Raw genomic sequence first — 24,023 nt, forward strand, 5'->3', positions numbered from 1 at the left:
CCAAGGGGAGCCGCGAAAAGTGGGGTACCACGGGAACCCAGCAGAGAGCAGATCCGCAGGACCTGGGAGCCGCGAGGGGGTCGCAAGGGGGGAAGGCGGGGTTCCCGAGGTGGGCGGACACGGGAGGCGGGGTTCCCGAGAGTAGGGGTCGCGGAGGGCGGGGTTCCCGGAAGCAGTGGGGCGCAGAGGGCGGGGTCCCCGGAGTAGGGCGGGCGCGCGGGGGGCGGGACTGCAGGGATTGGGCGGGCTCGGGAGGCCGGGCGCCCGGGCGCAGCGGGGCGCCGGGGTCCCGGGGGGGGGAAGGGCGCCGTGCGGGGGCGGGCGGGGCGGGGCGGGGCGAGGGCGGGGGCGGTGCTCCGGCCGAGGGGCGGGGGCCGGGGCGGGCGCGGCGCGGGCGGGGAGCGGCCGGCAGGCCGGGCATGGCGTCCATGGCGGCGGCGATCGCGGCCTCGCGCTCGGCCGTCATGAGCGGGAACCGGCCTCTGGATGACAGGGAGCGGAAGCGCTTCACCTACTTCTCGTCGCTGAGCCCCATGGCCAGGAAGATCATGCAGGACAAGGAGAGGATCCGGGAGAAGTACGGGCCCGAGTGGGCGCGGCTGCCGCCAGCGCAGCAGGACGAGATCATCGACCGGTGCCTGGTGGGGCCGAGCGCCCCGGCGCCCCGCGACCCCGGGGACCCCGAGGAGCTCGCGCGCTTCCCCGGCCTGCGCGGGCCCACCGGCCAGAAGGTGGTGCGCTTCGGGGACGAGGTAGGTGCTCGCCGGGCGAGTTCCCCCCTTCCACGCCCCGAGGCGCCCCCGGCCCGGCGGACACCTGCCCCGAGAAGCCGCCCCAGCCGGGCGTGCGGGCAGGGGCTGGAGTGAAGCCGAAGGAGCGCGGTGGGTTGGGCGGGGGCCGGAGCCGGAGGTCTGTGGGGTGGGGGGATCCCTGGGGGAGTTTGTGGAGGATCGTCGAGAGGAGGAGGTCATTCAAGACCCGCGGTCTAGACCTGCCCCGCCGGGCAGCATGGGTCCCGAGACTTCTCCCGGAGCTGCAGACCAAAGTGGAAACAGCAAGGGATTTTAAGCCAGACAAGTCTGGGTTCCAATCCGCTCTGCCACTGAGCTGTCTGGCTGCAAGTGACCTAACCTCTTAGAGCCTCAGTTCCCCCCTCCCTACCCCAACTCCCAGCCCCTGAACTGGGAGTAATAGTACCCACCCCACGCCTGCCAGGGAATGCGGTCAGCAAATGATATGTATTAATATTAATATTTGTGATGAGCTGTGTGAGGAGAGTGAAATTGTCAAGCAAGATGACAAGAGGGAAGAGGTGCCTTCCAAGATCAGGAGGTGAAACCCAAGATGTTTCCTGGGATGTTTCCGAGTGAGCCTGACATCCAGCTTTGTTTTAGGGGTGGGCATGGCGGCCCCCTTTTTCTAACCCAAATCTAAGGGATGCATTGAAATGAGCTCTCTTGAGCCTTTGGTACATATAAGGGCATGCCTGGATCTCTGACCCAGACGCTGTGCTGGGACTTCTAGAGGGTCATGGTGAAGGAAAAACACTGAAACAACACAAGAAAAAACTCAAGGGTGACCATACTAAGTCACAAACTTGGGAGACTCAGGCCTTCTGTGCTGCTCAGAAAGTTGGTCTTTTTCTTGGAAATGTGTTTAACTAAAACCTGTTCGCTGCCATTAGAATCTGCGGCTCTTTGGTCTTTCAAACTCAACTTTTGCCAGGAGGGTCAAAGGCAAAGGGAGGGAGACGTATACAAAGAGACATATACAGCAAAAGCCACATCCTGTGGGGGCCGAGAGGCTGCAGGGGGAGGGGCTGGGCTTGGAGAGGTTTTCTGAGGAAGCTGTGGACTGTGGAAAGAATTCTAGTTAGGAATGAGGTTTAAATCTGATTTTCAAGCGTGGGTGTGCTGAGACATTTATTAATACAAAATGTTTGTGGTCATAAACCCACTTTACTGCGAGGGAAGTGTGAGAGGACAGAAATATGCTGGCGACATTGCCTTATTCTTTAGATTTTAAACTCCGAAGGCTTTGCCAGGAAAAACCAGGGTGTGGTGAACGGAAGGGATGAGAATATAGGTTTAAAATGTATTCCTAGAGCTGAAACATTTTTAGTGTGAAAATCTGCATCTCTTCAAAGACGTCTGCAGTGTTGGTGCTGAGCCTTGGGTGATGGAAAAGCAGGCAGCCCCTCTTTGGAAAAGTCATGAATGAATAACTGAGAGGAAATAAACCTGCAAGTACTTACAGATGTTGGAGAGTGACTGTCATTTTCCCTTAGCTTGCTGTCCGGCTAAGAATATCCGCATGCTCGCCCATCACCAAAACCCCCACGCCATGTAAGGGTCCAGGATTGCTGATAAGGGGAATTGTTTTGTGCCCTGATTCCTTGACTAGGCACCAGACTGAGCTCCTTGTAAATTTGTCAACCCAACGCGATTTAACAGCCAGCAGAACGTTTTGCTCGGACACCTGCACATCCTTCTAGGAGCAGATCAGCCCTGTTCTTCAGAACTAACCTCAGCTCTGCAAAAAGGGCTGTGAGAATGTCCCGGAATGCCTCTGACCGACCTCGCAGCACAGGTGGCAGAGAGACAGAGACACACTGAGTTTGAGGAGAGGTACGGAGGAACGTTGCCCAGGGTGTATTTTTGCCTGCCATGGCTCTGTGGTTTAACTGCACTGGAGAGTTTAAGGTGTGTTCTTGGGACTTGGCAGGAAGTTGGCACCAAAATGGAGCCGGTGGTCTCATGCCTAGGAGGAGGGCCACGCATGGAGGAAGGCTGGCTCCTGGGCATAAGGAGTGGTGGATAAGGACATGATAGGGGGCAACCCCTGGGGAGGCTGCTGGACAGAGTGGCCTAGTGGCCACTTCCTGTTTGTTCTGTCTTGGGAAGTGGTCCCAGAGGCCTCCACAGCTAATCACGAAGCGGAGAGTGCTCCCCAGTGCCCTCTAGTGCCCAGCCAGCTGCACCACCCCCAGCATCCACAGGCCGCCAGCTGATGGATGGCTGAGTGCTCAGGTGAACCACAGCTCTTGCTTGAGCCAATGGCTGACCTTGGCTAACAAGCAGGGTGGGTCTCTCGCTGATACTTGGGAAAGACCACCGGGGATACTGTGTTCCCAGGGCTTTTCCTCAGGCTGCACTCGAAAGCGCCTGGGTGTGGCCGTCAGCCTGCGGTTTGAATTTTGGCTCTCCTTTTGACCATGGTCAGTCCCTAGCCTCTCTGAGCTTCAGTGTTCCCGCCTCTACAATGGGAAGAACATTACCAGGATGGTCATAGAGATGATGGGTGTGAAAGGCCGATGGGACTGAGAAACGGTTGTGATGGTGAGAAGGTTAAGGCTTCAGCCAATCTCTCCGCGTCCACTTTGGAAAATCACTGACTCTCATGAAATGAGTAAATTGCTCATGTCGTTGAGCCTGGAGTTCCCTGTGAGAAGGCGCTGCTCCCTGGTCAGCGCTGGGGCTGTGCCTCGGGGCGCATGTTTGAAAGCTCGGTGGGCTCTGTCCACTGTGTGGACGTGATGCGGTCTGCTCCTGGTCACCAGCCTCAGACTGTGCCCCCTTTCAGCTACCCTGAAGGACAAGGACGGTGCCTGTTTCTCTGATTGCCCTCTCCCCCACCCCCACAGCAGTGTATTACATCACGTCATGCAAATGTAGCCTCTGAACGTGACCATCATCGAGTCATGGTTGAGTTTCGGGAACAGCAAGTGGAAACTTGCTTGTGTGTTCATGGTCACGGATCCTGGAGGCTGAGAGCGTGGTCGGAGCTCGGCTCACACGGCCACGTGGCCCACGTGGGGCTGTTCTGAGTACGACAGGTGTGGCAGCGTGTCATCTGTGTGTTCGTTTTGATCCTGGATATCTGTAAAGCAAGAAGACCAGGGTCCAGGCCCAGATCCACCCTTGCTGGGATGACGCACCTGCCGCAGAGATGGAGGCTGGCTGCCTTTGAACTTTGAAGCCGTGAGGGGGTCTTATCGGTGCTTAGGTTCTTACCACCTTGGCCATCAATCGAGTGACGATTGCTCAAAGCCTGTTGTATTGGAAACGAGAGCCTTTCACGCTCTGGGGGTGCTTAACCTTCTCACAGTCTCACGAACTCCTTTAAAGATCCCCCCACGTGAACACATGATCTCAGTGCAGCTTCAACGCGAGGACACCAGCCCCACCTGCTGCCCCGCTCCCATCAGCTCCCCGAGCCCCTCCTGCGCCCAGAATCTGGAGGTGCTGCCCTCTCAGCAACAAAGGAGGGGCACTGGGCGTCCCCTCAGCCGGTTCTGGTCCCGCCCGCCGCCAGCAAGGCTGCCCTCTTTGGGTGGCGAGGTTCTCCCTCCATGAGTGGGGGGCTCACGGGGCTTCCGGCTCACAGGCCTTGGTTGGAACAGACAGAGATGTTGAGGCAGGCCCCTGGGGTCAAGTTCTTGGTCTGACCACCACCATGAAGGCATGTTTGCAAACTGGTGCTTTTAACTGCCTGACTTTCCCTGTGCCTCTCGATTATCACGTTCCTCCTCTGGCAGTAAAAGTTTTGGAATGCCCCACTGGGGAGATGAAGGGTTTTCATTTTAGAGGGATTTCGCCATCACGCCAGTCTGCTTCTGCTGATCCCTGTCACCAGACAGCAAAACCAAACAAACAAACCAAAAAACCCCCTGAGTTTTTAGAAATGTGTTGCTCTCTGCTCCCTGCCCGGGACTCCCAAACTCCTGCCACCCATCCAGCAGGATGTGGGCGCACTGGTGAGAGTGACCGGGTTCTGAGCTCCACGCTGCATTCTTAGCTCCGAATAGGCCCTCTGCAGGTGACCCAGAAGTCTGCTTCTTGTGCACCTGCCCGCCCCTTTCACCTCAGGCAGGAAGGCTGTTTGCAGGTGCCAGCCCCAGAGGCCCTGATCTGGATTTTGCGTGCCGGAGAACACGGAGTTTTAAAGCCTTGGAGTCAGACACCCCGAGCCCCTGTTCAGCAGCTTAGTGTGACCAGCTGCTGTCGGGAGGAGGTGTTCCTCTGGCACCATCCCTAACATTCCTGCCACTGGTTCCCGCTGGCTGGCATGTCTCTTACTCCTCCCGACCTGCATCTCTTTTTCTGGGGCTGAGTCTCGGCCTCCTTGACTCCTGGACACCTTCCGCAGGCCTCTGCAGGCCCCGCGGCTTTGCCCAGCCCCACTGCCCACCCAGCTCCTGCTCTCCGCTGGCTGAAGAAGCCCCTGTCTCTGAAGAACTCAGGAGGCCAGGGGCCAGTATGGAAAACCCGAGTCCAGCGGACCTCGCTGAGCCCATGTCGTCCAACCCAGGCCTTCTGGGCTGCCGGCGAAGGGCCCCCTCACCCCCACTCCTCAGGCCAGCCTGCATGTTTGTGTTTTAAAATAAACTAATTAAATTGTTACATAGTTTATAAAATAACATACCTGTATGTTACTGTTAAAAGTTTCAAACAGTGCAGAACGAAGCAGCATTGTGAAGCAGTTGGCAGTGTCCTTCCAGAACCTTCCTCAGTTATTAGATCCTTTTTAGATTTGAGTTTGTTTGGAGACGTGGCTTCCTGATGACCTGTGACCTGTCAGGTCCCCTCTTTCCTTTCCACTTCGGCAGCTTGACTTTCTTTTTTCAGCCTTTGGGGAAAAAGCACGAAGTTGGAGAATTGCTTTCTCAGTAATTTGGACTTGTTTTTTTTAAGAAAGGTGGAATGTGTAATTATGATTTCCACCTTCCATCTGGCAGACGCATGCATTCTTTTAGAAAAGATGACAGAGTGGATGTGGCTTTTTGTGTCCCTGTTCCTGGGGTCTGTGCCCTGGCTCCAGGCAGGACTTGAAAACGTGGCCATGAGTCCAGTCCATTTCCACGGGCCTCGAGGGCGAGGCTGTGGGGCCTCTTCCACAGGCTTCTTCTTTCAGATGGACGGTCCTCTGCCCAGGGCAGCACCTGGCCTTGTACCCTGCAGAGCTGGGCTCCCTGGGAGGGAGGGCGTGGAACAGGTGGCCCTGGTAGCTGAGGCAGGAACGCGGTCTCTCCCTGGCTCCCGAGGGCGTGTGGCCCAGAGGCTGCCAGGGAACAGGTTTTGCAAAGAAATGAAATGACAGGTTCATGGTCATGGAGCAGGGGAGGGGGAAGTGCTGGGAAGCATGTTGGTAGGTGTGGCGTCATCTTGTAATTGACAGGAGCCACTAAGCGAGAGAGTCCCTTAGTCCTGGCAAAAAAAAAAAAAAAAAAAAAAAAAAAATCAAGGCCAGACCTGTCTGTTGAAACTTCCTGCTCATCCTCCTGTTCATTTCTTTAGACATCCCCGCCACGCCATCGCTCCTCCCGTCACCACGTCGGCGCCGAGGTTTTGTTTCTGCTGAGGTCTGTGGAGGCCTGAGTTTCTGAATCTGTGTTCATGGTAGACCCTGCCCAGTCATTAGATCGTAACTGCTTTTCTGTTGTTGAAACTGCAGTTTTGGACTTACAGCGATGGAAACCGTCTTATCTCAGCAGAGTTAAATATATTACAAGTCAAAGGGGAAAGCTTCTAGTCCATAAATAGATAAACAGTAGCCCCTAAGAATAAGCAGTTGGTTAAAAGAGCATGTTCTTCTTCCTCACTCCTCCCCCCTTTTTTTTTTTTTTTAGTAGACTTAATTTTTTAGAGCAGGTTTAGGTTCCCAGCAAAATTGAGTGGAACGTGCAAAAGAGTTCCCGTATACCCCTTCCCCGATGGGCACAGCCGCCCCCAGGGTCAGCACCCCCCCCCCCCGAGTGGCGCAGCTGTTACAGGGGATGAACCTGCTCTGACACATCGGCCTCGCCCCCAATCCAGAGTTTACATCAGGGCTCCCTCCTGGTGCTGTACATCCTGTGGTTTGGACAAATGTCCGATGGCACAATTCCATCAGGACAGTACCATACAGAGTATTTTTCGCTGCCCTAAAAATCTGTGCTCCTCCGTTCACCCCTCTCTCCCCTCCAGCCCCTGGCACCAGCTGAGGCTTTTAGTCTCCATGGTTTTGCCTTTTTCCAGAATGTCACATCATACAGTTGGCATCATACAGTAAGTAGCCTTTGCAGATTGGCTTTTTTTCACTTAATCATATGCATTGGAGGTTCCTCCATGTCTTTTCATGACTTGAGAGCTCATTTCTTTCTAGCGCTGAATGATATTTCAGCTTCTGGATGGACCACAGTTTACTTCCCTGTTCACCTACCGAAGGACATCGGGGCTGCTTCCAAGTTTTGGCAGTTATGAATAAAGCCACTACAATCAGCCGTGTGTAGGTTTTTGGTGGACCCGCGCTTCCAGCTCATTTAGCTAAATATGAAGGAGCATGATTGCGTCACTACTGTTTTTAAGATGCTCCTGCGTCTTTGAGGAACAGCCTGACACTGAACAGCTCACCACGAGGAATGTGCTTTGTGCTGGATGTGCCGGGAGGCCCAGCCTCTGACATCCCTGGGGGATGAGGCAGTTGGTGACGTGGGGGAGTGTCTGTACCACCCCCTTTCTCTATCTTACAGTATTTCACAGTTTAAAGTTCTTACCCTGACACCAAGATGCCCCATCTGTCAACCAGAAACTCCCCTAATTGAGGGACTTCAGGAAGACAGTGACAACGTGTGGTTCCAGCAAGCACCTCGCAGGGTTCCAGGACCCTGATGCGGCCTCTGAGTCACTCGAGATAAAGGAGATGTGTTTCTGGGGAACTTAATGGTTGGGATTCTGACTTTTAGAAACTCAGTTCTCTGGGTTGGGGGAGAAATTTGACCAACGGCGCGCGGAATTCTGACTCTGCTGCACAGGAACGTTTCCGCTTGCGGTCACCGCATTTCTCACGTGCTGTGGTGGCAGGAGTTTCATGTGATCTGTGAACGCTGGGAAGCATGAAATGAAAGCAGCCTTTTAACCTGATTTGCTGGAGCTTTGCAGCGTAGTAGGAGACCGTCTGTTCGCCTTGGTTGATTATCTCACGCGCAGAGTGTGACTTTGCCTGCTCCAAGGTGAGGCTGGTGAGAGCCGGCCCAGAAAACCCCTCGTGAGAGCAGCCTGAACCCGGGTTGCTTTAGCAGAAGTCCTTACTGTGGGGTGATGAGAGTCACCTCGCAGTATTTATTGAGACCGCCTCTGTCCGGGGGGGTGGCCTGGACAGACAGAGGTGGGCCCCTGAGCCTCGGAGGTCAGCCAGCGCGGTCTGCGTGGCCAAGTGTCCCCGACGTGAAGAGAGTCGGGGCCCTTTTGGAGGACTGAGCTTTGGAATTACCTGGGAAGTTGTTGGTTTTTTAAAACAGAGCCAGGTGGGACCCACAGTCTTCGTGTTAAGACAGCACCCTGGTGACTGATTTACAGCCGGACCTGGAACCTCTAGGCTGGGGATGCTCTTCAGAGAGTCTCCGTCCCAAGACCAGTAAGGACCAGGAGGTGGCCGTCCCCCTGGCTGCCTGGGACAGGTGTGCCAGGGAGAGGGCATCTGTGGGAAGGTGCTGTTTGTTCAGACTGCAGTTACAGAAAGGCGCCCAGGTTGTCCTTCAGAGAGGCCTGGGGTGGAAATGAGACTTCGGAAGCAATTCTCTGAATGTGGCAGGAGAGGCACCGCTTCCTGTCCACTGGCTGCCGGTGGCCTGGCTTTGTGCAGGGGAAGCTCAGAGCCGCTTTGAAAAGTCTGTGCTCCTGGCCCCACTCCCTCAGGCTGACCCGGGGACACCACTAGGGGACACCGTTGTAGACTGCCATCCGCAGGCACTGTCCACCCCACGTGCTTGAGCCCTGATGAAATTCCCCAGCCCTAAAATGGAAAGAAATTATAAAAGAATACAGGGCTTATGAGTCCCTGGTCCATTTCATTAAGAGGAGATGCTAATATTGATAACATTCCACGTTTGAAATGAATTTTAAAAGTCCAGAGTTTTTCATTTTAGAATCATTTTGGAATGCTCATCACTCTGACCGAGAAATCAACCAGTGGTAGAGGAGTTAGTCGCTTGTCACCAAATAATTTCAAAAGCAAAATCACTAAAATCCTTTAAAAGTGTAACAGTAAACAATTACACGCAATGCAGAACGTGGTGAATTTCAGCATGGTTGCTGTCGGTTGCAGCCTGCGGGGGGCAGTGCGGGGAGCAGTCCTGATGTGCAGCGCTTGCGGACTGGCGGGGAGGTGTCCCCCCAGGGCCTGCTGTAAGCCCCCAGGTGGCCCACTGGGTCAGAGCGGGTCAGGGAGCTGCAGTGACACCATCGGGTGGAGTTACAGGTGCACTTCCCATCCTGCGGATGTCGTGGACGTAAGTAACCTCAAGAGCGCAGGTAACAGCAAAATGGACTAAAGTAATTCAGAGATAACGGTTTTAGTATTTGTTACCTTTGACGGGGTTTTTTTTTTTTTTTTTGATTGGGGGGACACTTTTTTGAAAAATAAATTTTAATTTTGGGAGCCGTTTTAGCTTCCCAGCAAAAACAAATGGAAAGGATGGATTTCTGGCATACACCCTACTGTCACACAGGGACATCCTCCTGCACTATCAACAACCCCCTGACCAGAGTGGAATGTTTGTTACTATGGATGAACCTACACTGACGCATACATCATTATTGTTCGAAGTCCATAGTTTACACTGGGGTTTACTCTTGCTGTTGGATTTTCTCTGAGTTTGGGGGAAAGTGTCCATCATTGCAGTATTGGTACAGAGTATTTTCACAGCCCTGAAACTGCTCTGTGCTCTGCCCGTTTCATTCCTCCTTCTGTTTAACCCTGGCAACCACTGATCTGTTTACTGTCTCTGTGATTTTACCTTCTCCAGAATGTTGTATAGTTGGAATGGTACAATGTATAGCCTTTTCAGATTTTGTTTGTTGTGATAAAATACTGATAACACAAAACTGACCATTTTAAACATTTCTAGGTGTACAGTTAGTACATTCACAATGTCATGTAGCCATCACCATCGGTCATTTCTTGAACTTCTCCATCACCCCAAAGAGAAGCTCTGTACCTCTTAAAAATTCCTCCCTCTCCTCCCCGCTGGTGAGCTCTGCTTTCTATCTCCGTGAATTTGCCTAGTCTGGGTACCTCAGATAAGTGGAATCATGCAATATTCGCTCTGCTGTGACTGGCTTATTTCATTCAGCATGACGTCTTCAAGGTTGTGGCACGTGTCAGAATTTCCTTTCTCCTTCAGGCTGAGTGGTACTCGTTGATGTATGTACCACATTTTCTTCATCCATCTGTTGATGAACGTTTGTGTTTCCACGTTTTGGCTATTGTGAGTAAAGGCATACGAGTATCTGTTCAAGTCCCTGCTGTCTGTTCTTTTGGCTCTATACCTAAACATTGAATTGCCGGATCCAGTGTAATTCTGTGTTTAATTTTTCTGAGGAACCACCACACTGTTTCCATAGTGGCTGCACCATTTTACATTCAAACCAGCAACACATGAAGGTCCAGTTTCTCCATGTCCTTGCAAACACTTGTTATTTTCTGTTGTGTGTGTGTGTGTGTGTTTTTAATAATAGCCATCCTTATGTGTACGAAGTATATTACTTTTGTTTTTAACACCATATATTTAACTCTAAGTTTATATAATTTAACTTTTCACAATGACTGTGTTTAACAACAGGTTCAAAATGCCAGAAAATGTCACAGTCAGCTCTCGTGAGTGGGTGCCAGCCTGCCCCGGGTTGCAGCCTCCAAAAGTGAAAATGTCTGGGCCCCACAAAGATCATAAAACATGCCGGCATCCACCCTGCACAGAGTAGCAGAGTAGTAGCTGCTGGAGCTTCTCCGTGAGTGTGCATTCTGGCACCACAGGCAGAGAATGATCTTCTTTTTTCAAAAGCACTGTTTCTGTGAGGAGGTAAACGCTTTGTTTGGTGAACACTTTCTGGATGAGAGCGAGAGCACAGGCCTCTGGGACTTTGGACAGAGAGAACGGGATGTGTGTCCATCCTGGAGTCCTTGGGGCCGAGTGGGGACCTGCAGAGGCTCCCCGTGTTGTGCTTGCCTCTGATACTTGCCAGGCAATCAGGGCGCGTGTCCCGTGGCCCAGCTGTGGCTTCCCCTCTGCTTTTTGTCCTGTTTCTTTGGGATTTGGTTACCTGAGGCTTCTTCCCATGCTGCGCTCCGAAGAAAAATTTCCAGGGAGACTCAGGGTTGTCTCTGGTCTGGTCTGGTCTTATGGAGCGTTTGTCTCTGAGGATAACTCTCGGCCAAATGAAGCCCACCCAGTGTTGTCCTGTGGTCTAAGCAGACGTGTTTTGGTGCTTCTGTAGTTTCTTTCTTCTTTTCTTTTTTTACTGAAGTACATTCAGTTACAATGTGTCCATTTCTGGTGTACAACACAGTGTCCCAGTCATGTATATACATGCATATATTGATTATCATATTTTTTTCACTAAAGGTTCTTACAAGATGTTGAACATAGTTCCCTGTGCTCTACAGAAGAAACTTTTAAAAAAATCTATTTTTATATATAGTGGCTAAAATTTGTAAATCTCAAGCTTCTGTAATTTCTGATCCTGGGCGCCAGGGAGGCAGATGGGGGAAGTCTTCTAGGCAGTTCTACAGAAAGCATATGTGACGGTCAACAGCATGTGCCTGGCCACGTTTTGGTTGCCTGCCGATCACCGTGGGCGGAGAAGAAAGATCGCATCGTTTGTGTCGCATGCTCACATGTGCGTGTGTGCGCATTCGTGCACGCCTGTCGCCACTTCGCAATTCCGATGCTGTTTGCATCTGACTGCTTGGAAAGCCTGCTCTTGCCGCCAACGCTTTTTGTAGCTGGTGTGTGCAGCCAACGCCTGACATCAGAGCCTCAATCACATTTTTGTTTGGCACATTTATTTCTGTTCAGCACATTATTATTTTTGATGAGCTCAGAATTGCGGAAATCTGAGGAATTTGCCCCTTGATTCGGTTTCCTGCTGGAGCAAACAGAAGATTTTTGACTTGACACCAAGTTGGGGGGGCATCACAGGGGCCCCCCCTCTCTGTCTACAGCCCCCTTGGAATTTCGGCCAGTACGGGCTGCAGCCACGTGAGCCCGCTGGCTTCCCAGACTCCAGGCTGCATCTTTGTTCCCCTGAGTCTTGCGTTCACCCACCTCCCAAAGCCCCAAACGTTATTATTGTGATCTTTGCAGATTTCAAGCTGCATAATTAATATTCAGAGGATAGATCATGGCACATGAGAAGGGATGTCCAGTTCCAGTGTGTCCTGCTTTTGGCCAGTGGTCCTGTTCCCTTCCCTACCTCTGCCTGCCCAGTAAATCACCACACGTTTCCTCTGTCCCCTGAGGTGGCCACTTGGCTGTCCCCCTTGGATAGAAGGAGAACATTTGTCGTTGATTTTCCTTTGCTTTTTTTCCCCAGGTCCAAATCTAGAGTAAAGGGAACTTACTTTCCATCAACCACCTTTATTTTTCCCATCTGAAAACAAAGTCCTTCTTGTTTTATTGCTTCTAAGAGGCACTTAAAAGGTCTAGAGATCATAGAATTTTAAGGACTTTCAGGTCATTTAACTCAACTGCCCTCTCCTCCCCTCCCCTGAACACACGCACACAGGCACACACACACACACAGGGACCTGGACCCAGGAGGCCCCTGCAGCTAAGGCTTGTTAACTCACACCCCTGCCGTCAGCCCGCTTCCACTTTTGGAGGGACAGAGTTTGTACATTGAAAAGTAACTTGGGCCTCACTGAAATTCCCAGTAGGGGTGCAGTGGCCCACGTTCCCTCTTCTTTTTAAAGTTTTGCCTGACAGCTGGGAATGGCAGGAGACAGCTTGGAGGCTGGAGATGGAGTTGGCACTGAGAGAGGTGGGCCCTCTGCACAGCTGGCTCTCTTCTTGGAGGAGGGGGTGCCGGATAACCTCGCTCGGGAGGCAGGGGGTGCCCCTGCGTGGGAGGAAGACACTGCACGCCTGGGGGGCTTTATGCAAGGACAGTCTCCGTTCAAAATGCTCTACTCCATTTTCAGTCTGTATCGCCCAGGGGGGTCCCAGTTTTTGGTTCAGAAAATGTGCTCCCCAGTAGAAGCTGGGCCCAGATGAGACATTTGCTAGTGCTGGAAGACAGCTGGGAGGTTGGAGGGGTGGCCAAGGAAAGGTGATTTTCCAAACGTTTGTTTAGAGCAGTAAGCGAAACCTCGGGGATCCAAGGTCAAATTGCCGGTGACTGCTCTGAAGGGCTCTTTCTGGGCTGCTCTGCTCTAGGGCCAGAGTGATCTGAGTCCTTTTATAACTAGGCACGTGCATCCCATTGGCATTGTCTGCATTGATTTGCTGATCATTGCCTTTCAGGTCTTTGGTAGGCACTTTGGGCGAAGGAGGGGGGCTCAGATGTCAGCGCTCTTTTCAAATGTCATTTTTTTTAGTCCCGCTAGGGGAGGGTGATTCTCCTTTGACAGATGAGGAGACCGAGGCCCAGGAGGCTAAGTCATCCTCCCCCCGCCACGTGTAATCACATGTAGGGCTGAGACTTGAGCCCCTGAAGCCCTGTTTCTTTCCTACTCAGCTCCCCTGTCATTGCATCTGTCCCAGGGCCCCCCAGGCATTTGTCCAATGTCTGTCTGACATGGGGTGGGTGTGCAGGGCCCAGCAAGATGAGGGGAAAACCAAACCGGAGCGTCGCATGACTCTCTGCAGAGCCTGAAAACCTCAGGCTGGTTTCGAGCCAGGAGTTGGGATTCTTCCTAAATTTTGATGCCCCCGTGGCCTCGGCTGGTTGTTTGCATGGAGTATGTTTGGGTTTGGATTTGAGATTTATTCTTGAATTTTTGTTTCAGGACATAACTTGGCAAGATGAGCACTCTGCCCCTTTCTCCTGGGAAACGAGGGTAAGTTGGATTAAATTTAGATTCGTTCGCCCTTTTGAAAAGAATGGCGTCACTACAGATGCTCCTTTCAGCACTTGGGGGGCTCCGAAGCCAGGGGCCCCACCGCGGGGCTGCAGGGATGCGCCCGCTGCTGGGGAGGGGGGTTGGGGAAGGAGAGGAGGTGGGAGGGACCTGTGCTGAGTTAGGTTTGATGATGGATTTAAGTAGGGGTTGGAGAGGGAAGGGCATATCTCAGTGGTGGAGCGCACGCTTCACAGGCACGAGGTCCTGGGTTCAATCCTTGGTACCGCCATTAAAAATAAATAAATAAATAAACCTACTTACCTCTCCCCCCAAAAAAATAAAGTTGGGGTTGTCACTGTGGGGGGCACAGAGGCAGCCCCAGGTGTAGGGGGGCCCTTTCTCTGCTCACACCTCCCCTGCCAGCACTTGGCACCTTGGCGGGGGCTCCATGAGGCAAAACTTTGAGGGGAGCTCTTTTTGGGGGAGGGCATTAACAGCTGCTTTTATTAAAATGAAATCAAAAGGGCAACAGAGACAGGAAGTGGGGTGGATGAGGGGGCAAGAGAGAGACAGTGGCGGAGACAAGACAGTAGATCTGTCAGAATGGCCTGGAAGAGCCAGCTCTAAGGCGGAAGAGCCCTGAGGGTGAAAGACAAGCGGGGAAGGCTGCTGTCTGAGCCCCAGGAAGCTGGAGTAGCCAGCGGATACACGCACACGTGTCAGCCGGTGCGGCCCACCCCGGGGGCTCGCCCTGGCTCCAGGCATTCATTTATTGCTGCAGTATGACTGTTGCCAGAGTTGCTCCAGAGGGTCAAGCTTAACTGCTTTTAATTCAGGTCCCCATTCTCCCTTGTTGTCCCGGGACCAGTGTATTATTAATAAGAAGCAAAGTGACCAAAAGGCAGACGTCTCTAACCCCAGGAAAAGAAGGACAAAGACCAGGGTTCTCTGAATTCTAGAACATTCGCTGCTGTGTGTTGGAGGGTTCTTTCCATGGTGGGCATGACCATGACAGCTGTGTGTCTGGAGCAGCGCTCTGACTTGAGGTCAGATCAGGGCTTTCAAGCCCTGATATCCAAAGGGCATCACTTGTCCCCATAGTCGTTCACGCCAGCAGAAGTAACATACCAGGGGCTGCAAGAGGGGTGGGTCAGAGTGGGGGGCGGGTGGACTACAGGTGACCAGAGAGGCCCTCATGTCGGGGTCTGTGTCTTAAAATGAAGGATTTACAAGGGTTCAGATGGGTCAGGACAGCTGGCGTTGCACACAGGCGGTTTTCCAGCTGACCCTGATCGCCCCGAGTGATGCGGAAGCCTGTGGCAGTTGAGGGACTCTGTCACGAGAGAGTTGAGAAGGGGCTTTTGAGAGTACATGTTCCCACAGCAAGCACAGATGCCTTCTGCCTTCAGGGTGCCAGGTCATTGGTCTCAAACATCTGAAAATAGAGATGCAAACGTCTGCATCTTGCGCGAGCTTTTTATTGTTTTGTTTCCATGGCGGATTAATAACCCAAGTCTGTGCAGAGGGCAGGGTGAACAAAAATGTTGTGCCAGGGAGCTGTAGGGATCTGGGTGCTGGGGTGGCTGAGGGTGGGGTGGGAGGGAGCCAGGGATATCAAGAAGCAGCCTGGGATTGCAGCAGCTCTGAAATCCAAGCGGTGAATCCCTTGTCCCTTGAGAATGCAAAGGATGTTGTAGGCGGGTGCAAAGGGCATCAGTACACTGGCACCAGCCAGGGTCCTCAGTGGTCCTTTTATATGGGCCCCCAGATGGGTATCTGGGGAGCATGAGTCCTCAAGACGACACCTAGGAAGCGGCACGTGGGTCCTCTGCAGGTGGGAATGAGCAGCCTCAGGTACCGCGGCTCAGAGGCAGTGCAGGTGTCCCCGGACTGGGCCCTCTGTTACATGACACCTCGGTGACGAAGACCCAGAGAAGTCGAATTGGTTAAATGCCCTGAGCCCTAAGTCCGTCGTGTGCCTGTGAGGACACCTGCTCTCATCATAAGATTTTACCTTGTTAAATGTTGTGGAGTTGGACGTGTTATCTGCCGCAGATGACACTCTGGGACAAGGCGGGGGCAGCACCTGGCATGGCTGCTGAGAATGAGGCTCAGCTCCCGGGGTCAGTGTGGGAACAGTTGCCTGGGAAATGTCTCCAGAACACAGAGGGCTGACAGGGTCCAGCGGGGATGCTGACTGTCCACAGAGACCAGGCGGATCCCTTAGGAGCCTGCATCAGTGGGGAAGACTTGATAAAATCAAGTCAGTGTGTGTTGCCCGTGCTAACTGGCTTCCTTTTGGTAAAACGCAGAGTCTTTGTGGCTCAGAGCTCTCCGTTCCATTTCCTGTTCCCTTTGCATGAGAGAACCAGCATAGGGCATGAACTGTGGGCTCTCTGCGTCCTCGCTTTTTGGTTTGCTCTCTCAAGGTCAGACTTGCATAAAGTCAGAACTTTGTAGCGGCAACACAGAGAATGTTCTAGGGACCGAAGAGCCTAACCCCTACTCTGTTCCCACGAACCAGTGTCCAGCTTGAGAACGCCCCGCACTCAGCCCTCCCCAGCCGTAAGCTCCAGTGCCCTGAGTGCCTGCCTCCTTTATCCCACTCTTCTTAGGACTTAAAGATTGATGGGACTCTCTTTGGAGAGCTGCGCACAGGCGGTGGTACCCGGGGCAAGGTGGCCACGACCTCCCAGTGCGGGGCTGGAGATTCTCCCTCAGGTGATGCCTTGCAGCTTCGTGACTCGAAGCAGCCTTTTCTTTGCTCCTGATTCTGTGGGTCAGCGGTCTGGCCAGGTCTCAGCTGGGCTCTTGTTGTCGGCCTGGCCGGGGGAGTGCTCCTGTGCCGTCCGACAGCTGAGGGGAGCTGTCTGCTCAGGGAGAACTTGGCTTCTCCTGTGTCCATTTGGGGCCCCGCATGTCCAGCGAGCCACTTGGTGGTGGAAGAGTTCCCTGGGGCAAGAGGGGACGCCGAGAAGGCCCCCAGAGGCTGAGGCTTGGGGACCACGGGGTCCCCTCTGCTTTCTTCTGCTGGTCACACCCTGGCACAGCCCAGCCCAGATCCAGGGCATGAGGACAGAGACCGCATCTCCTGATGGAGAGTTGCGGAGGGTTTGTGCCATTTTGTATCTAAGACTCCAAACCCTGGAAGCCCTGAAATTGGGTCCTTTTATTGGGTTGTTTGTTGGTCATACATTGATTTCTTTTTTAATTTCAATCTTAATGGTGGTAAAATACACATAACATGAAATGTGCTCTCTGAGCCATTGTGAACATACAGTTCAGTGGCATTAAGTTCTCACTGTTGTGCAGCCATCCCACCATCCACCTCCAGAACTTGGTCCTCTTCCCAAACTGAAAGTCTGTTCCCTTTAAACAGAACCCCACCCCACCCCCCTGCCCTGGCCCCTGGCAACCACCCTTATGCTTTCTGTCTCTATGATGTCATCCATTGATTTTTTTCAAAAATTCAGCGGACATTGATTAGATGATTAGATTGAGTCAGATGTTATGTAAATAGTCCTGCTCTCAGAAAACTGCCCACTGAGCGGATGGCTGCACCTGGGGGGCAGAACTCACGCTGGAGAAGAGTTTTAGCCACACAATGCTTCCTTCAGTCACTCTCCCTGTTCACGTAACATGTGTTTACACTCACGATGGTGGGTATATTCTCATTCCTTCCTCCCATTGTTCAGTTCAGCAGACATTTGTTTAATGAGTGCCAAGTGTCCAGCTCTTCTTAGCTTTTTTCTGACTTCCCTGCCCCCCGATGGATCCGCTGAGGCCAGGATCAGCCGGACCTGAGGTCGCGACTGTCAGGCACAGAGCTGAGAGTCCCAGGAATTTGGGGTTTCTTCCCAGCATTGGCTCTGGGCTCCTTCCTTCAGGCCAGCCCACGGTGGTTCCATCTGCAGAGGAGGGACGGGCTGGCGCTGGGCTCAGGATCTTGAAACACACTCAGCTCTGATCAGGAGAGGCCTTGCTGCTGGGCGAGCACGGACTGGTCATCCTCGGGTTCTGCTCCGTCTTCCAGCTCATCCCTCCCTGCCCGGGTCTCCCCCTCCCAAGGTTGCCCCAGGCCTGGTGCCTCCGCTGCCTCCCTCCATCACGGGTGGGAGGCTCGGAGGGAGGACTTCCTGTCCTAGCCAGGCAGCGTGGTCTCAGTCCTTATCTTTTCCACTCATCCGTCAGCTTGGCAGGTGTGCTGGCGGAGAGGGTGCCTGCGGGGCCCCAGGGTTGATTCCTCTCTCATGCTGCTGAGGTTTCAAGAGGCAAACCATTAGCACTTGTAATGCTCCGGAGGGGGAGTCCGTGGGAGGAGCAGATTCTTGGCATTCCTCATCCGTCTGGGCTGGGAATTCAGGGGAGACTCCTGCGGGGGCAGGTCAGGCCCTGGCGCTGGGCAGCTGGACTCTGGGGACCCCCCTCCCCCAGGCTGTCTGGATTTTTCCTTTCTGTCTGCCCCAGTCCTTCCCCTGGTGTTCAGCTGCCTGTTTGGGGTTAGTAAGCAGGCCGGCGTGGGGTGGGAAGAAATCAGTTCCTTGATTCCAAAGATCTCTGAGGGCCAACGGGGACTATTCGCGGAGGAGGGAGGCCCCCTGTCCTGTCCTCAGGAGGAGAAGTGTGTGCCTGGGAGCAGTGCCTGAATTGTTGAAGAGAGGTTGGAGCCCTGGTCTGTCTGTGGCTCGAAGGCATCTCCTGCCCACGGGGGACAGAAGGGCCTTCCGTCAGGATGTCTGGACGTGGAGGGGTCCCTTGGCTGCCAGTTGTGCCTCTGCTTGGCCGTCCCTCCTTGCTGCCAGCCCAGAGTTTCTGAGAAGCACAGAGCCGCCCTGGCCCCCGGGCACAGCATCTCTCCAGCTTGGGGCTGCTCACCGAGACCCCATTTCTGCCCAGTAGCGAAGTCTCCCTACCCCCACCCATCCCCGTGCTTTCCCTGACTCATCTTCCTGAGATCCCGAGCAGGTCGGTGGCCCCCCGCTCTAGCCCTTTCCTGGCTCTCTGTGGGGCGCAGGGACGCGTGTGCAGTGCACAGGTGCAGTGACCAGTCTGCTCCCTCAGCCCAGGGCCCAGCCCGCCCCTTGGGCCCCAGGGGTCCTTCCTGCTGGTCTCTCCTCCAGCCCCTCAGCCCCATCCCACAGGCCTTGCACAGCCCCAGCCCGGCCATCCGTGCAGGTCCCAGAGCAGGTCCTGGCTCTGATGGTTCTCCCGGTCCTCCCAGTGGCCGGGCAGCTCCTGCAGCCCCCTCATCTGTGCCAAGCACCTTCGGGCATCCCAGGGCCGGTCCTCACAACACCCCCTTTTACAGACCAGGAAACTGAGGGCAGGAGTGAACTAGAAATCCATCCAGGGCCACACGCGTCACCCAGGCTGTGGGGTTCAGGACTGTCCCCGCTCCGTGTCCCCTCTGAGAAGTGTGGTGCGAGGCGGACACCCGGACACGTGTTAGGGTTGCTGGTGTCGGTTCTTTGTTGGTACGTCTCGTCTCTGTGAGGCGACAAGGCCCTGGAGGGCAGGGGCCACCCCTCCTCCCTTGACCTCCCTCACACCCACCAGCTGCCATTTTCCTAGGCTCCCAATGCCATGGGTCCCAACAGATGGGCACTGTGGACCCGCGCGGGATTGTCCATTGTCCGCCCGGCTCCCTGGTGAAAACAGGGGTGTGTTATTTGGCCCCTGGTACCTTGGGGTGAGGGGCGGGTGGGCCCCAGGCTCTGCCCCCGCCTCCCTGCTGCTGGAGGGGCTGACATCCCCAGCCTCAGTGGCCGGGCGGCACTGTCTCTTCCATCAGGTTGTCGTTCTCCTAATTTTTTTAAACTTCTCAAAGTTTTTTGTATCTTCCCCTCTTCTTCTTCCTCTTCCTTCTTTGGAGGGGAAGGTGGGGAGAGTAAATGTTAAATGGTTTGTGAATTTATTAGGATTTGCTCCAGTAAACTATTATGTTTCCTGACAATGTTTCTGCAGCCCATATCTCAACAATTTAGAGCTGCCAGCGGCTGCCAAGCCAAACAGTTAGTTTTGGCTGCCTGCTTCCCCCTTTACTGAAATATTACACATTCCTCTCCAGTGAGTGGGGTGTAAAAATAGACACTGGGCTCAGTTGTGGCCTTTCTGTTTTTAGAACGGACGTGGCCAGCTGAGACCCAGTTCCCCACATGAGGCAGCTGCCGCCCAGGCCTGGCTCGGTGGGACCAGACCCTCCGGGCACATCTCCCTGGGGCTCCAACCGCTGCCGCCAGGATTGAGGGCGCAGCTGTCAGCATCACTGTGAGGGGAGAGGGCTTCCTGTGCACCCCCGTGTCTCCTGTGAGACCATGGAGTTGACCCCGCCACTGACATCCTGTCCGAGCCCAGCCTGGCTAGGCTGGGGGCTGCTGACCCCTTGGGTTCTCTTCCTGGACAGCGGCCTTCAGCTGAGCCCAGCTTCTGCCCAGCTCAGCTCTGGGGGGTAGGGTTCCCGAGAGTTCTTTCTCCCCACCTGGAAAAGCTGATTTTTTCCAAAAAGAAGAAAACTGTGCTGGAACTTCCTGACTTTCCACCCTTCATCGCAGGCTCCAGAGCTGGTTCCCCTGCTGGCCTGTTGTGTCCCCATGGCAGAGCTGTCCCTTCCTGCTCCCTGATCTGCCCCAGTGTCAGAGGGCCACCCTCACGGAGCCTGCTGTGTGGTGCCTTCAAGGGCATGGTGGGAGGAGAGGTCAGAGCCCCCCGTGGGCGACGTGGGCTCTGGGGGAGTCTATGGGACGGGTAAGGAGCTGCATCCCATCCCTGCGGGGAGCATCTCAGCTCAGACTCCACCTCCAACGCCAGGCCAGGATGGGGCCTCCAGGGGCCCAGTCACTTCTGGGCACGGACACTGCCCACGGGTCCTAGCCGCGGGCACCAGGCCTCTGGTGACCAGGGGAAGGCAGGGAGGGGGCCAGCACCCAGAGGGGTCCACTGTGAATGCTGCTGATGCCCCCCAGGGAGCTGGGCTGCCCCCAAAACGTAGAACAGGAGCAGAGCCGGGTAGCACTTACTGTGTGCCAGCCCAGTCCTAGAACAGCAGTCCAGCGCTGGTGAGAGTGGGCAGCACGCCCTTTTCACTAACAGGAAAAGAGCCCAGGATCGGGCTGGCCCTTCACTGAGAGGAGCAGGTGGCTGTGGCTCTGGACCGGTGATGGTAATGGGGAGGTGCCTCTAAGGTGGCCCCAGGGCTGGGCGGGCACCCGGCTGAGGCCAGAGCTGGGAGGGAAGGGCAGGCCCCAGGGAGGGTGGAGGCAGGAGGTGAAAAGAGGGAAACCTCTGAGGCACAAAGGGAGCCTCGGGCAGATGCCATGTTCCCGGGACCCGCACGGTGGCGCCACTTTGTGTGTGATGGGGAGCCTGTTTCCCTGTGCCCTGGATGCTGCGCGCCCAGGCACCTGTGCAGGTCGACAACCCAAGGGTAGAAGATCTGGGGCACAGTCCTGGGGGGTGGCCTTGTCCCCCACCCCCAGACCCCACCCCGGTCCAGTTTTGTTGAGTTTGGGAGTTTGGGAGCTGCATCCGATGCACTCTCAACGGGCAAAAAGGCCCTTTGTTCCCTTCTGTCCTCCTCCGCCCCTGCCTAACGGGCATGTGTTTTCCATACAAAGAACAAACTTTTGCCCTTTGGGGCAAGGAGTGGGGAAGGAAAAGACCCTCATCAGCACAGCTGACCCAGGAGGACTGCCTTTCAAAAGGAGCTTGTCATCGTGTTTTATTTGCAGAACGGAAAACAACACCTGCTTCGGCAAAAAGGCTTAGAAGCCGACATAGTCTTACTGTTTTTCTTCTGTAAGTTCTTGTTTTCCTGGTTTCCCCCCCAGAACCCCTGAAAACCAGGTAACCGCCTCTGTGAGCAGGGCCACTGTTCTAACCAGATGTCACCGCCCCTGAGGGCCGTCACGAGGGCTCTGTTGGCCCCAGGGGCCATGAGAGCTTCTGTGGTTCTGCTGAGGTTCTGTCCCATCCAGCCCCGTGCTGCTTGAGTGTGCCAGTCGAGGACCTGAAGCTGTCCTGGGACCACTGAGACCGCCTTCTCTCCCCAGCATCCCTGGATCGGCCCAGTGCTGACTTCCACATAGACACGTGTTCAGCCCAGACTTCCGGAGGCTTCTCCCCGACTCGAGAAACTGCTGATCCTGAAAGAGCCTGGGGTTGGATGAAGTGCTCAGTTTTAAGTGCCCTTCTTACCCTGCAATTTCCAAATCAGTGTCAACGCTGTTCTCTAAGTCTTGGTCCCCACTTCCAAGCTATTTTAGTACTTGGCTTATTTAAAGAACCTTTTCTTTCTCTGCCCACAGCCTCCCTGTATTCTATTGTGGAATTTGGAAGTATATGCAGAGTATTGAGAATGGTTCACTCAGAAACAGCCCTTTAAAAATCAGATTAGATATACTTAGAGAAATCCTGCCTCGGACAGGGGTCTCTGGTGTTTGCACAGGCATCGTCCCTGGTGGCCGCTGGCTTTTATATGCACTGTGTCACCGAGCTCAGCTGCAGGGCTTGGCATCATCCCATCCAGGTTGAAGTCCCAGCAGCGCAGTCTCTTAATGGACTGGTGACCTAGGACAATTCACTCCTTTGCTCCAAATCCCCATTTTCTCATTTGTAGAATAAAAACTTAAAAAAAACAACAAAAATCCAATAACAAAGAAAATCAGATGCTACTCTGTTGTCTAGCTGGTGGCATTAGACATTGGGGCAGCCCCTGGCAAACAAACTTTGGTAGCACGCACCCAAAACCACAATCAAAGAAAGGTTTATACCTTTGGTAGTTTGATACCTCACTTCTGGAAACCTACATGAAAAATGAACTCCGAATGGGGGAGAGCTGTATGCATGAAGATGCTCGTGGCAATCTGAATTATAACAACAAAAGTTAGAAGTAGCCAGTTGTCCGCTAATAAGAAGATGGGTGAGTTGATGTTTGGACAGCCTCTCAGTGAAATGCCTTGTGCCCATTGAAAGCAGTGACCCCAAAGTCCATGTGACACCAGGGATATGCTGAGGTTTAAGTGAAAACACACAATACCCCGAATTATATGCATAACGGAAGTGCAACTTCATAAAACACGTGTCTGAAAAACATTACGTGAAAATACAAAAGTAGTAGTTAGTGATTATGGGAGAAGGGAAGCGTTATGAATGATTTTATCTAATTGTGACTTTTGGTAATTGTAGTTTTAATTCTTTTATTTTAAGAAGAAGAAGAAGAAGAAGAAGAAGGGGGTGTATGGGTCAATAGAAGCGGAGAGGAATGTTCCAGACAGATTTCAGAGCTGATGGAGGTGACAAGTGGCTTGCTCTGCAGGGCGTGGGGTGACGCCCTCCAGGGCTTAGGCTCCACCCAGTGGTTTGCTGGTCAGGACGGCTCGGCGCTCCCGCTGTTAGAGGTTGCAGTGGTTAGCAGCACTGGCTCGAGGAAAGCATTTCCGGGGCTGTTGGATTCGGGGTGTGGACCCTGCCCTGCCCTTGGGGAGGTGCCCCTACCAGGACCAGGACTGGGTCAGAGCAGCGGGGCAGTGCTGGGAGGAAGAGGAAGAGGAAGAGGAAGACCCTGTCTTGCCAGCTCAGGTGGCCGTGACAGATACTGCAGACTGGGGACTTAAACAATAGACGTTTACCTCTCACAGTCCTGGAGGCTGGGAGTCCGAGATCGCGGGACAAGCAGGGTCTGTCCTGGTGAGACCCCACTTCCTGATTTGCAGATGGCCGCCTTCCTGCTGTGCCCCTCCATGGTGGGGAGAGACAGCAACTCTGTGTCCCTTCTCATAAGGGCACTAATTCTGTCACTGGGGCCCCACCCTCATGACCTCATCTAACCTCCCAAAGGTCCAGCCTCCAAATACTATCACTTTGGGAATGAGGCCTTCAACATGTGAATTTGGAGGCACACAAACACACAGCCTGCAGCAGACGTGAAGGTGGAGTGTCAGGCAAAGGAGGGCAGGGTCAGGTCTTTGGAGCTGCACGCAGGCCTGCCCTTGACTGTCCTGGTTTAATCCACACTGCAGTGCTGCTGTATTGACTGGGCACCCTTCCGTGTCACCCCCAGGGGGCAGTCACCCTCCCCAGGAAGGTGCTAGAACCCCTCCTTTAAAACAAAAAATTTATTGAAGTATAGTTGACTTACAGTGCGTCAGTTTCTGGTGCACAGCAAAGTGATTCAGTTACATGCCCAACACACACACACACACACACAT

General features: G+C 53.9%; 1 protein-coding gene across 1 annotated transcript in view; it reads left to right on the top strand.

The window, feature by feature from the left end:
* The first annotated feature begins 362 nt into the window (after nt 1–362).
* The window catches only part of C11H1orf198 (chromosome 11 C1orf198 homolog), a 31,409-nt gene continuing 7,748 nt past the window's right edge, over nt 363–24,023 (top strand). Inside the window, exons 1-2 of the mRNA XM_032491838.1 lie at nt 363–752; nt 13,765–13,815. Coding sequence (XP_032347729.1) covers nt 420–752; nt 13,765–13,815 — 384 coding nt within the window. The 5' untranslated portion in view covers nt 363–419. The remainder of the gene's footprint in view (nt 753–13,764; nt 13,816–24,023) is intronic.

This window comes from Camelus ferus, chromosome 11 (genome assembly GCF_009834535.1).
Source record: "Camelus ferus isolate YT-003-E chromosome 11, BCGSAC_Cfer_1.0, whole genome shotgun sequence".
Classification (NCBI taxonomy): Eukaryota; Metazoa; Chordata; class Mammalia; order Artiodactyla; family Camelidae; genus Camelus; species Camelus ferus.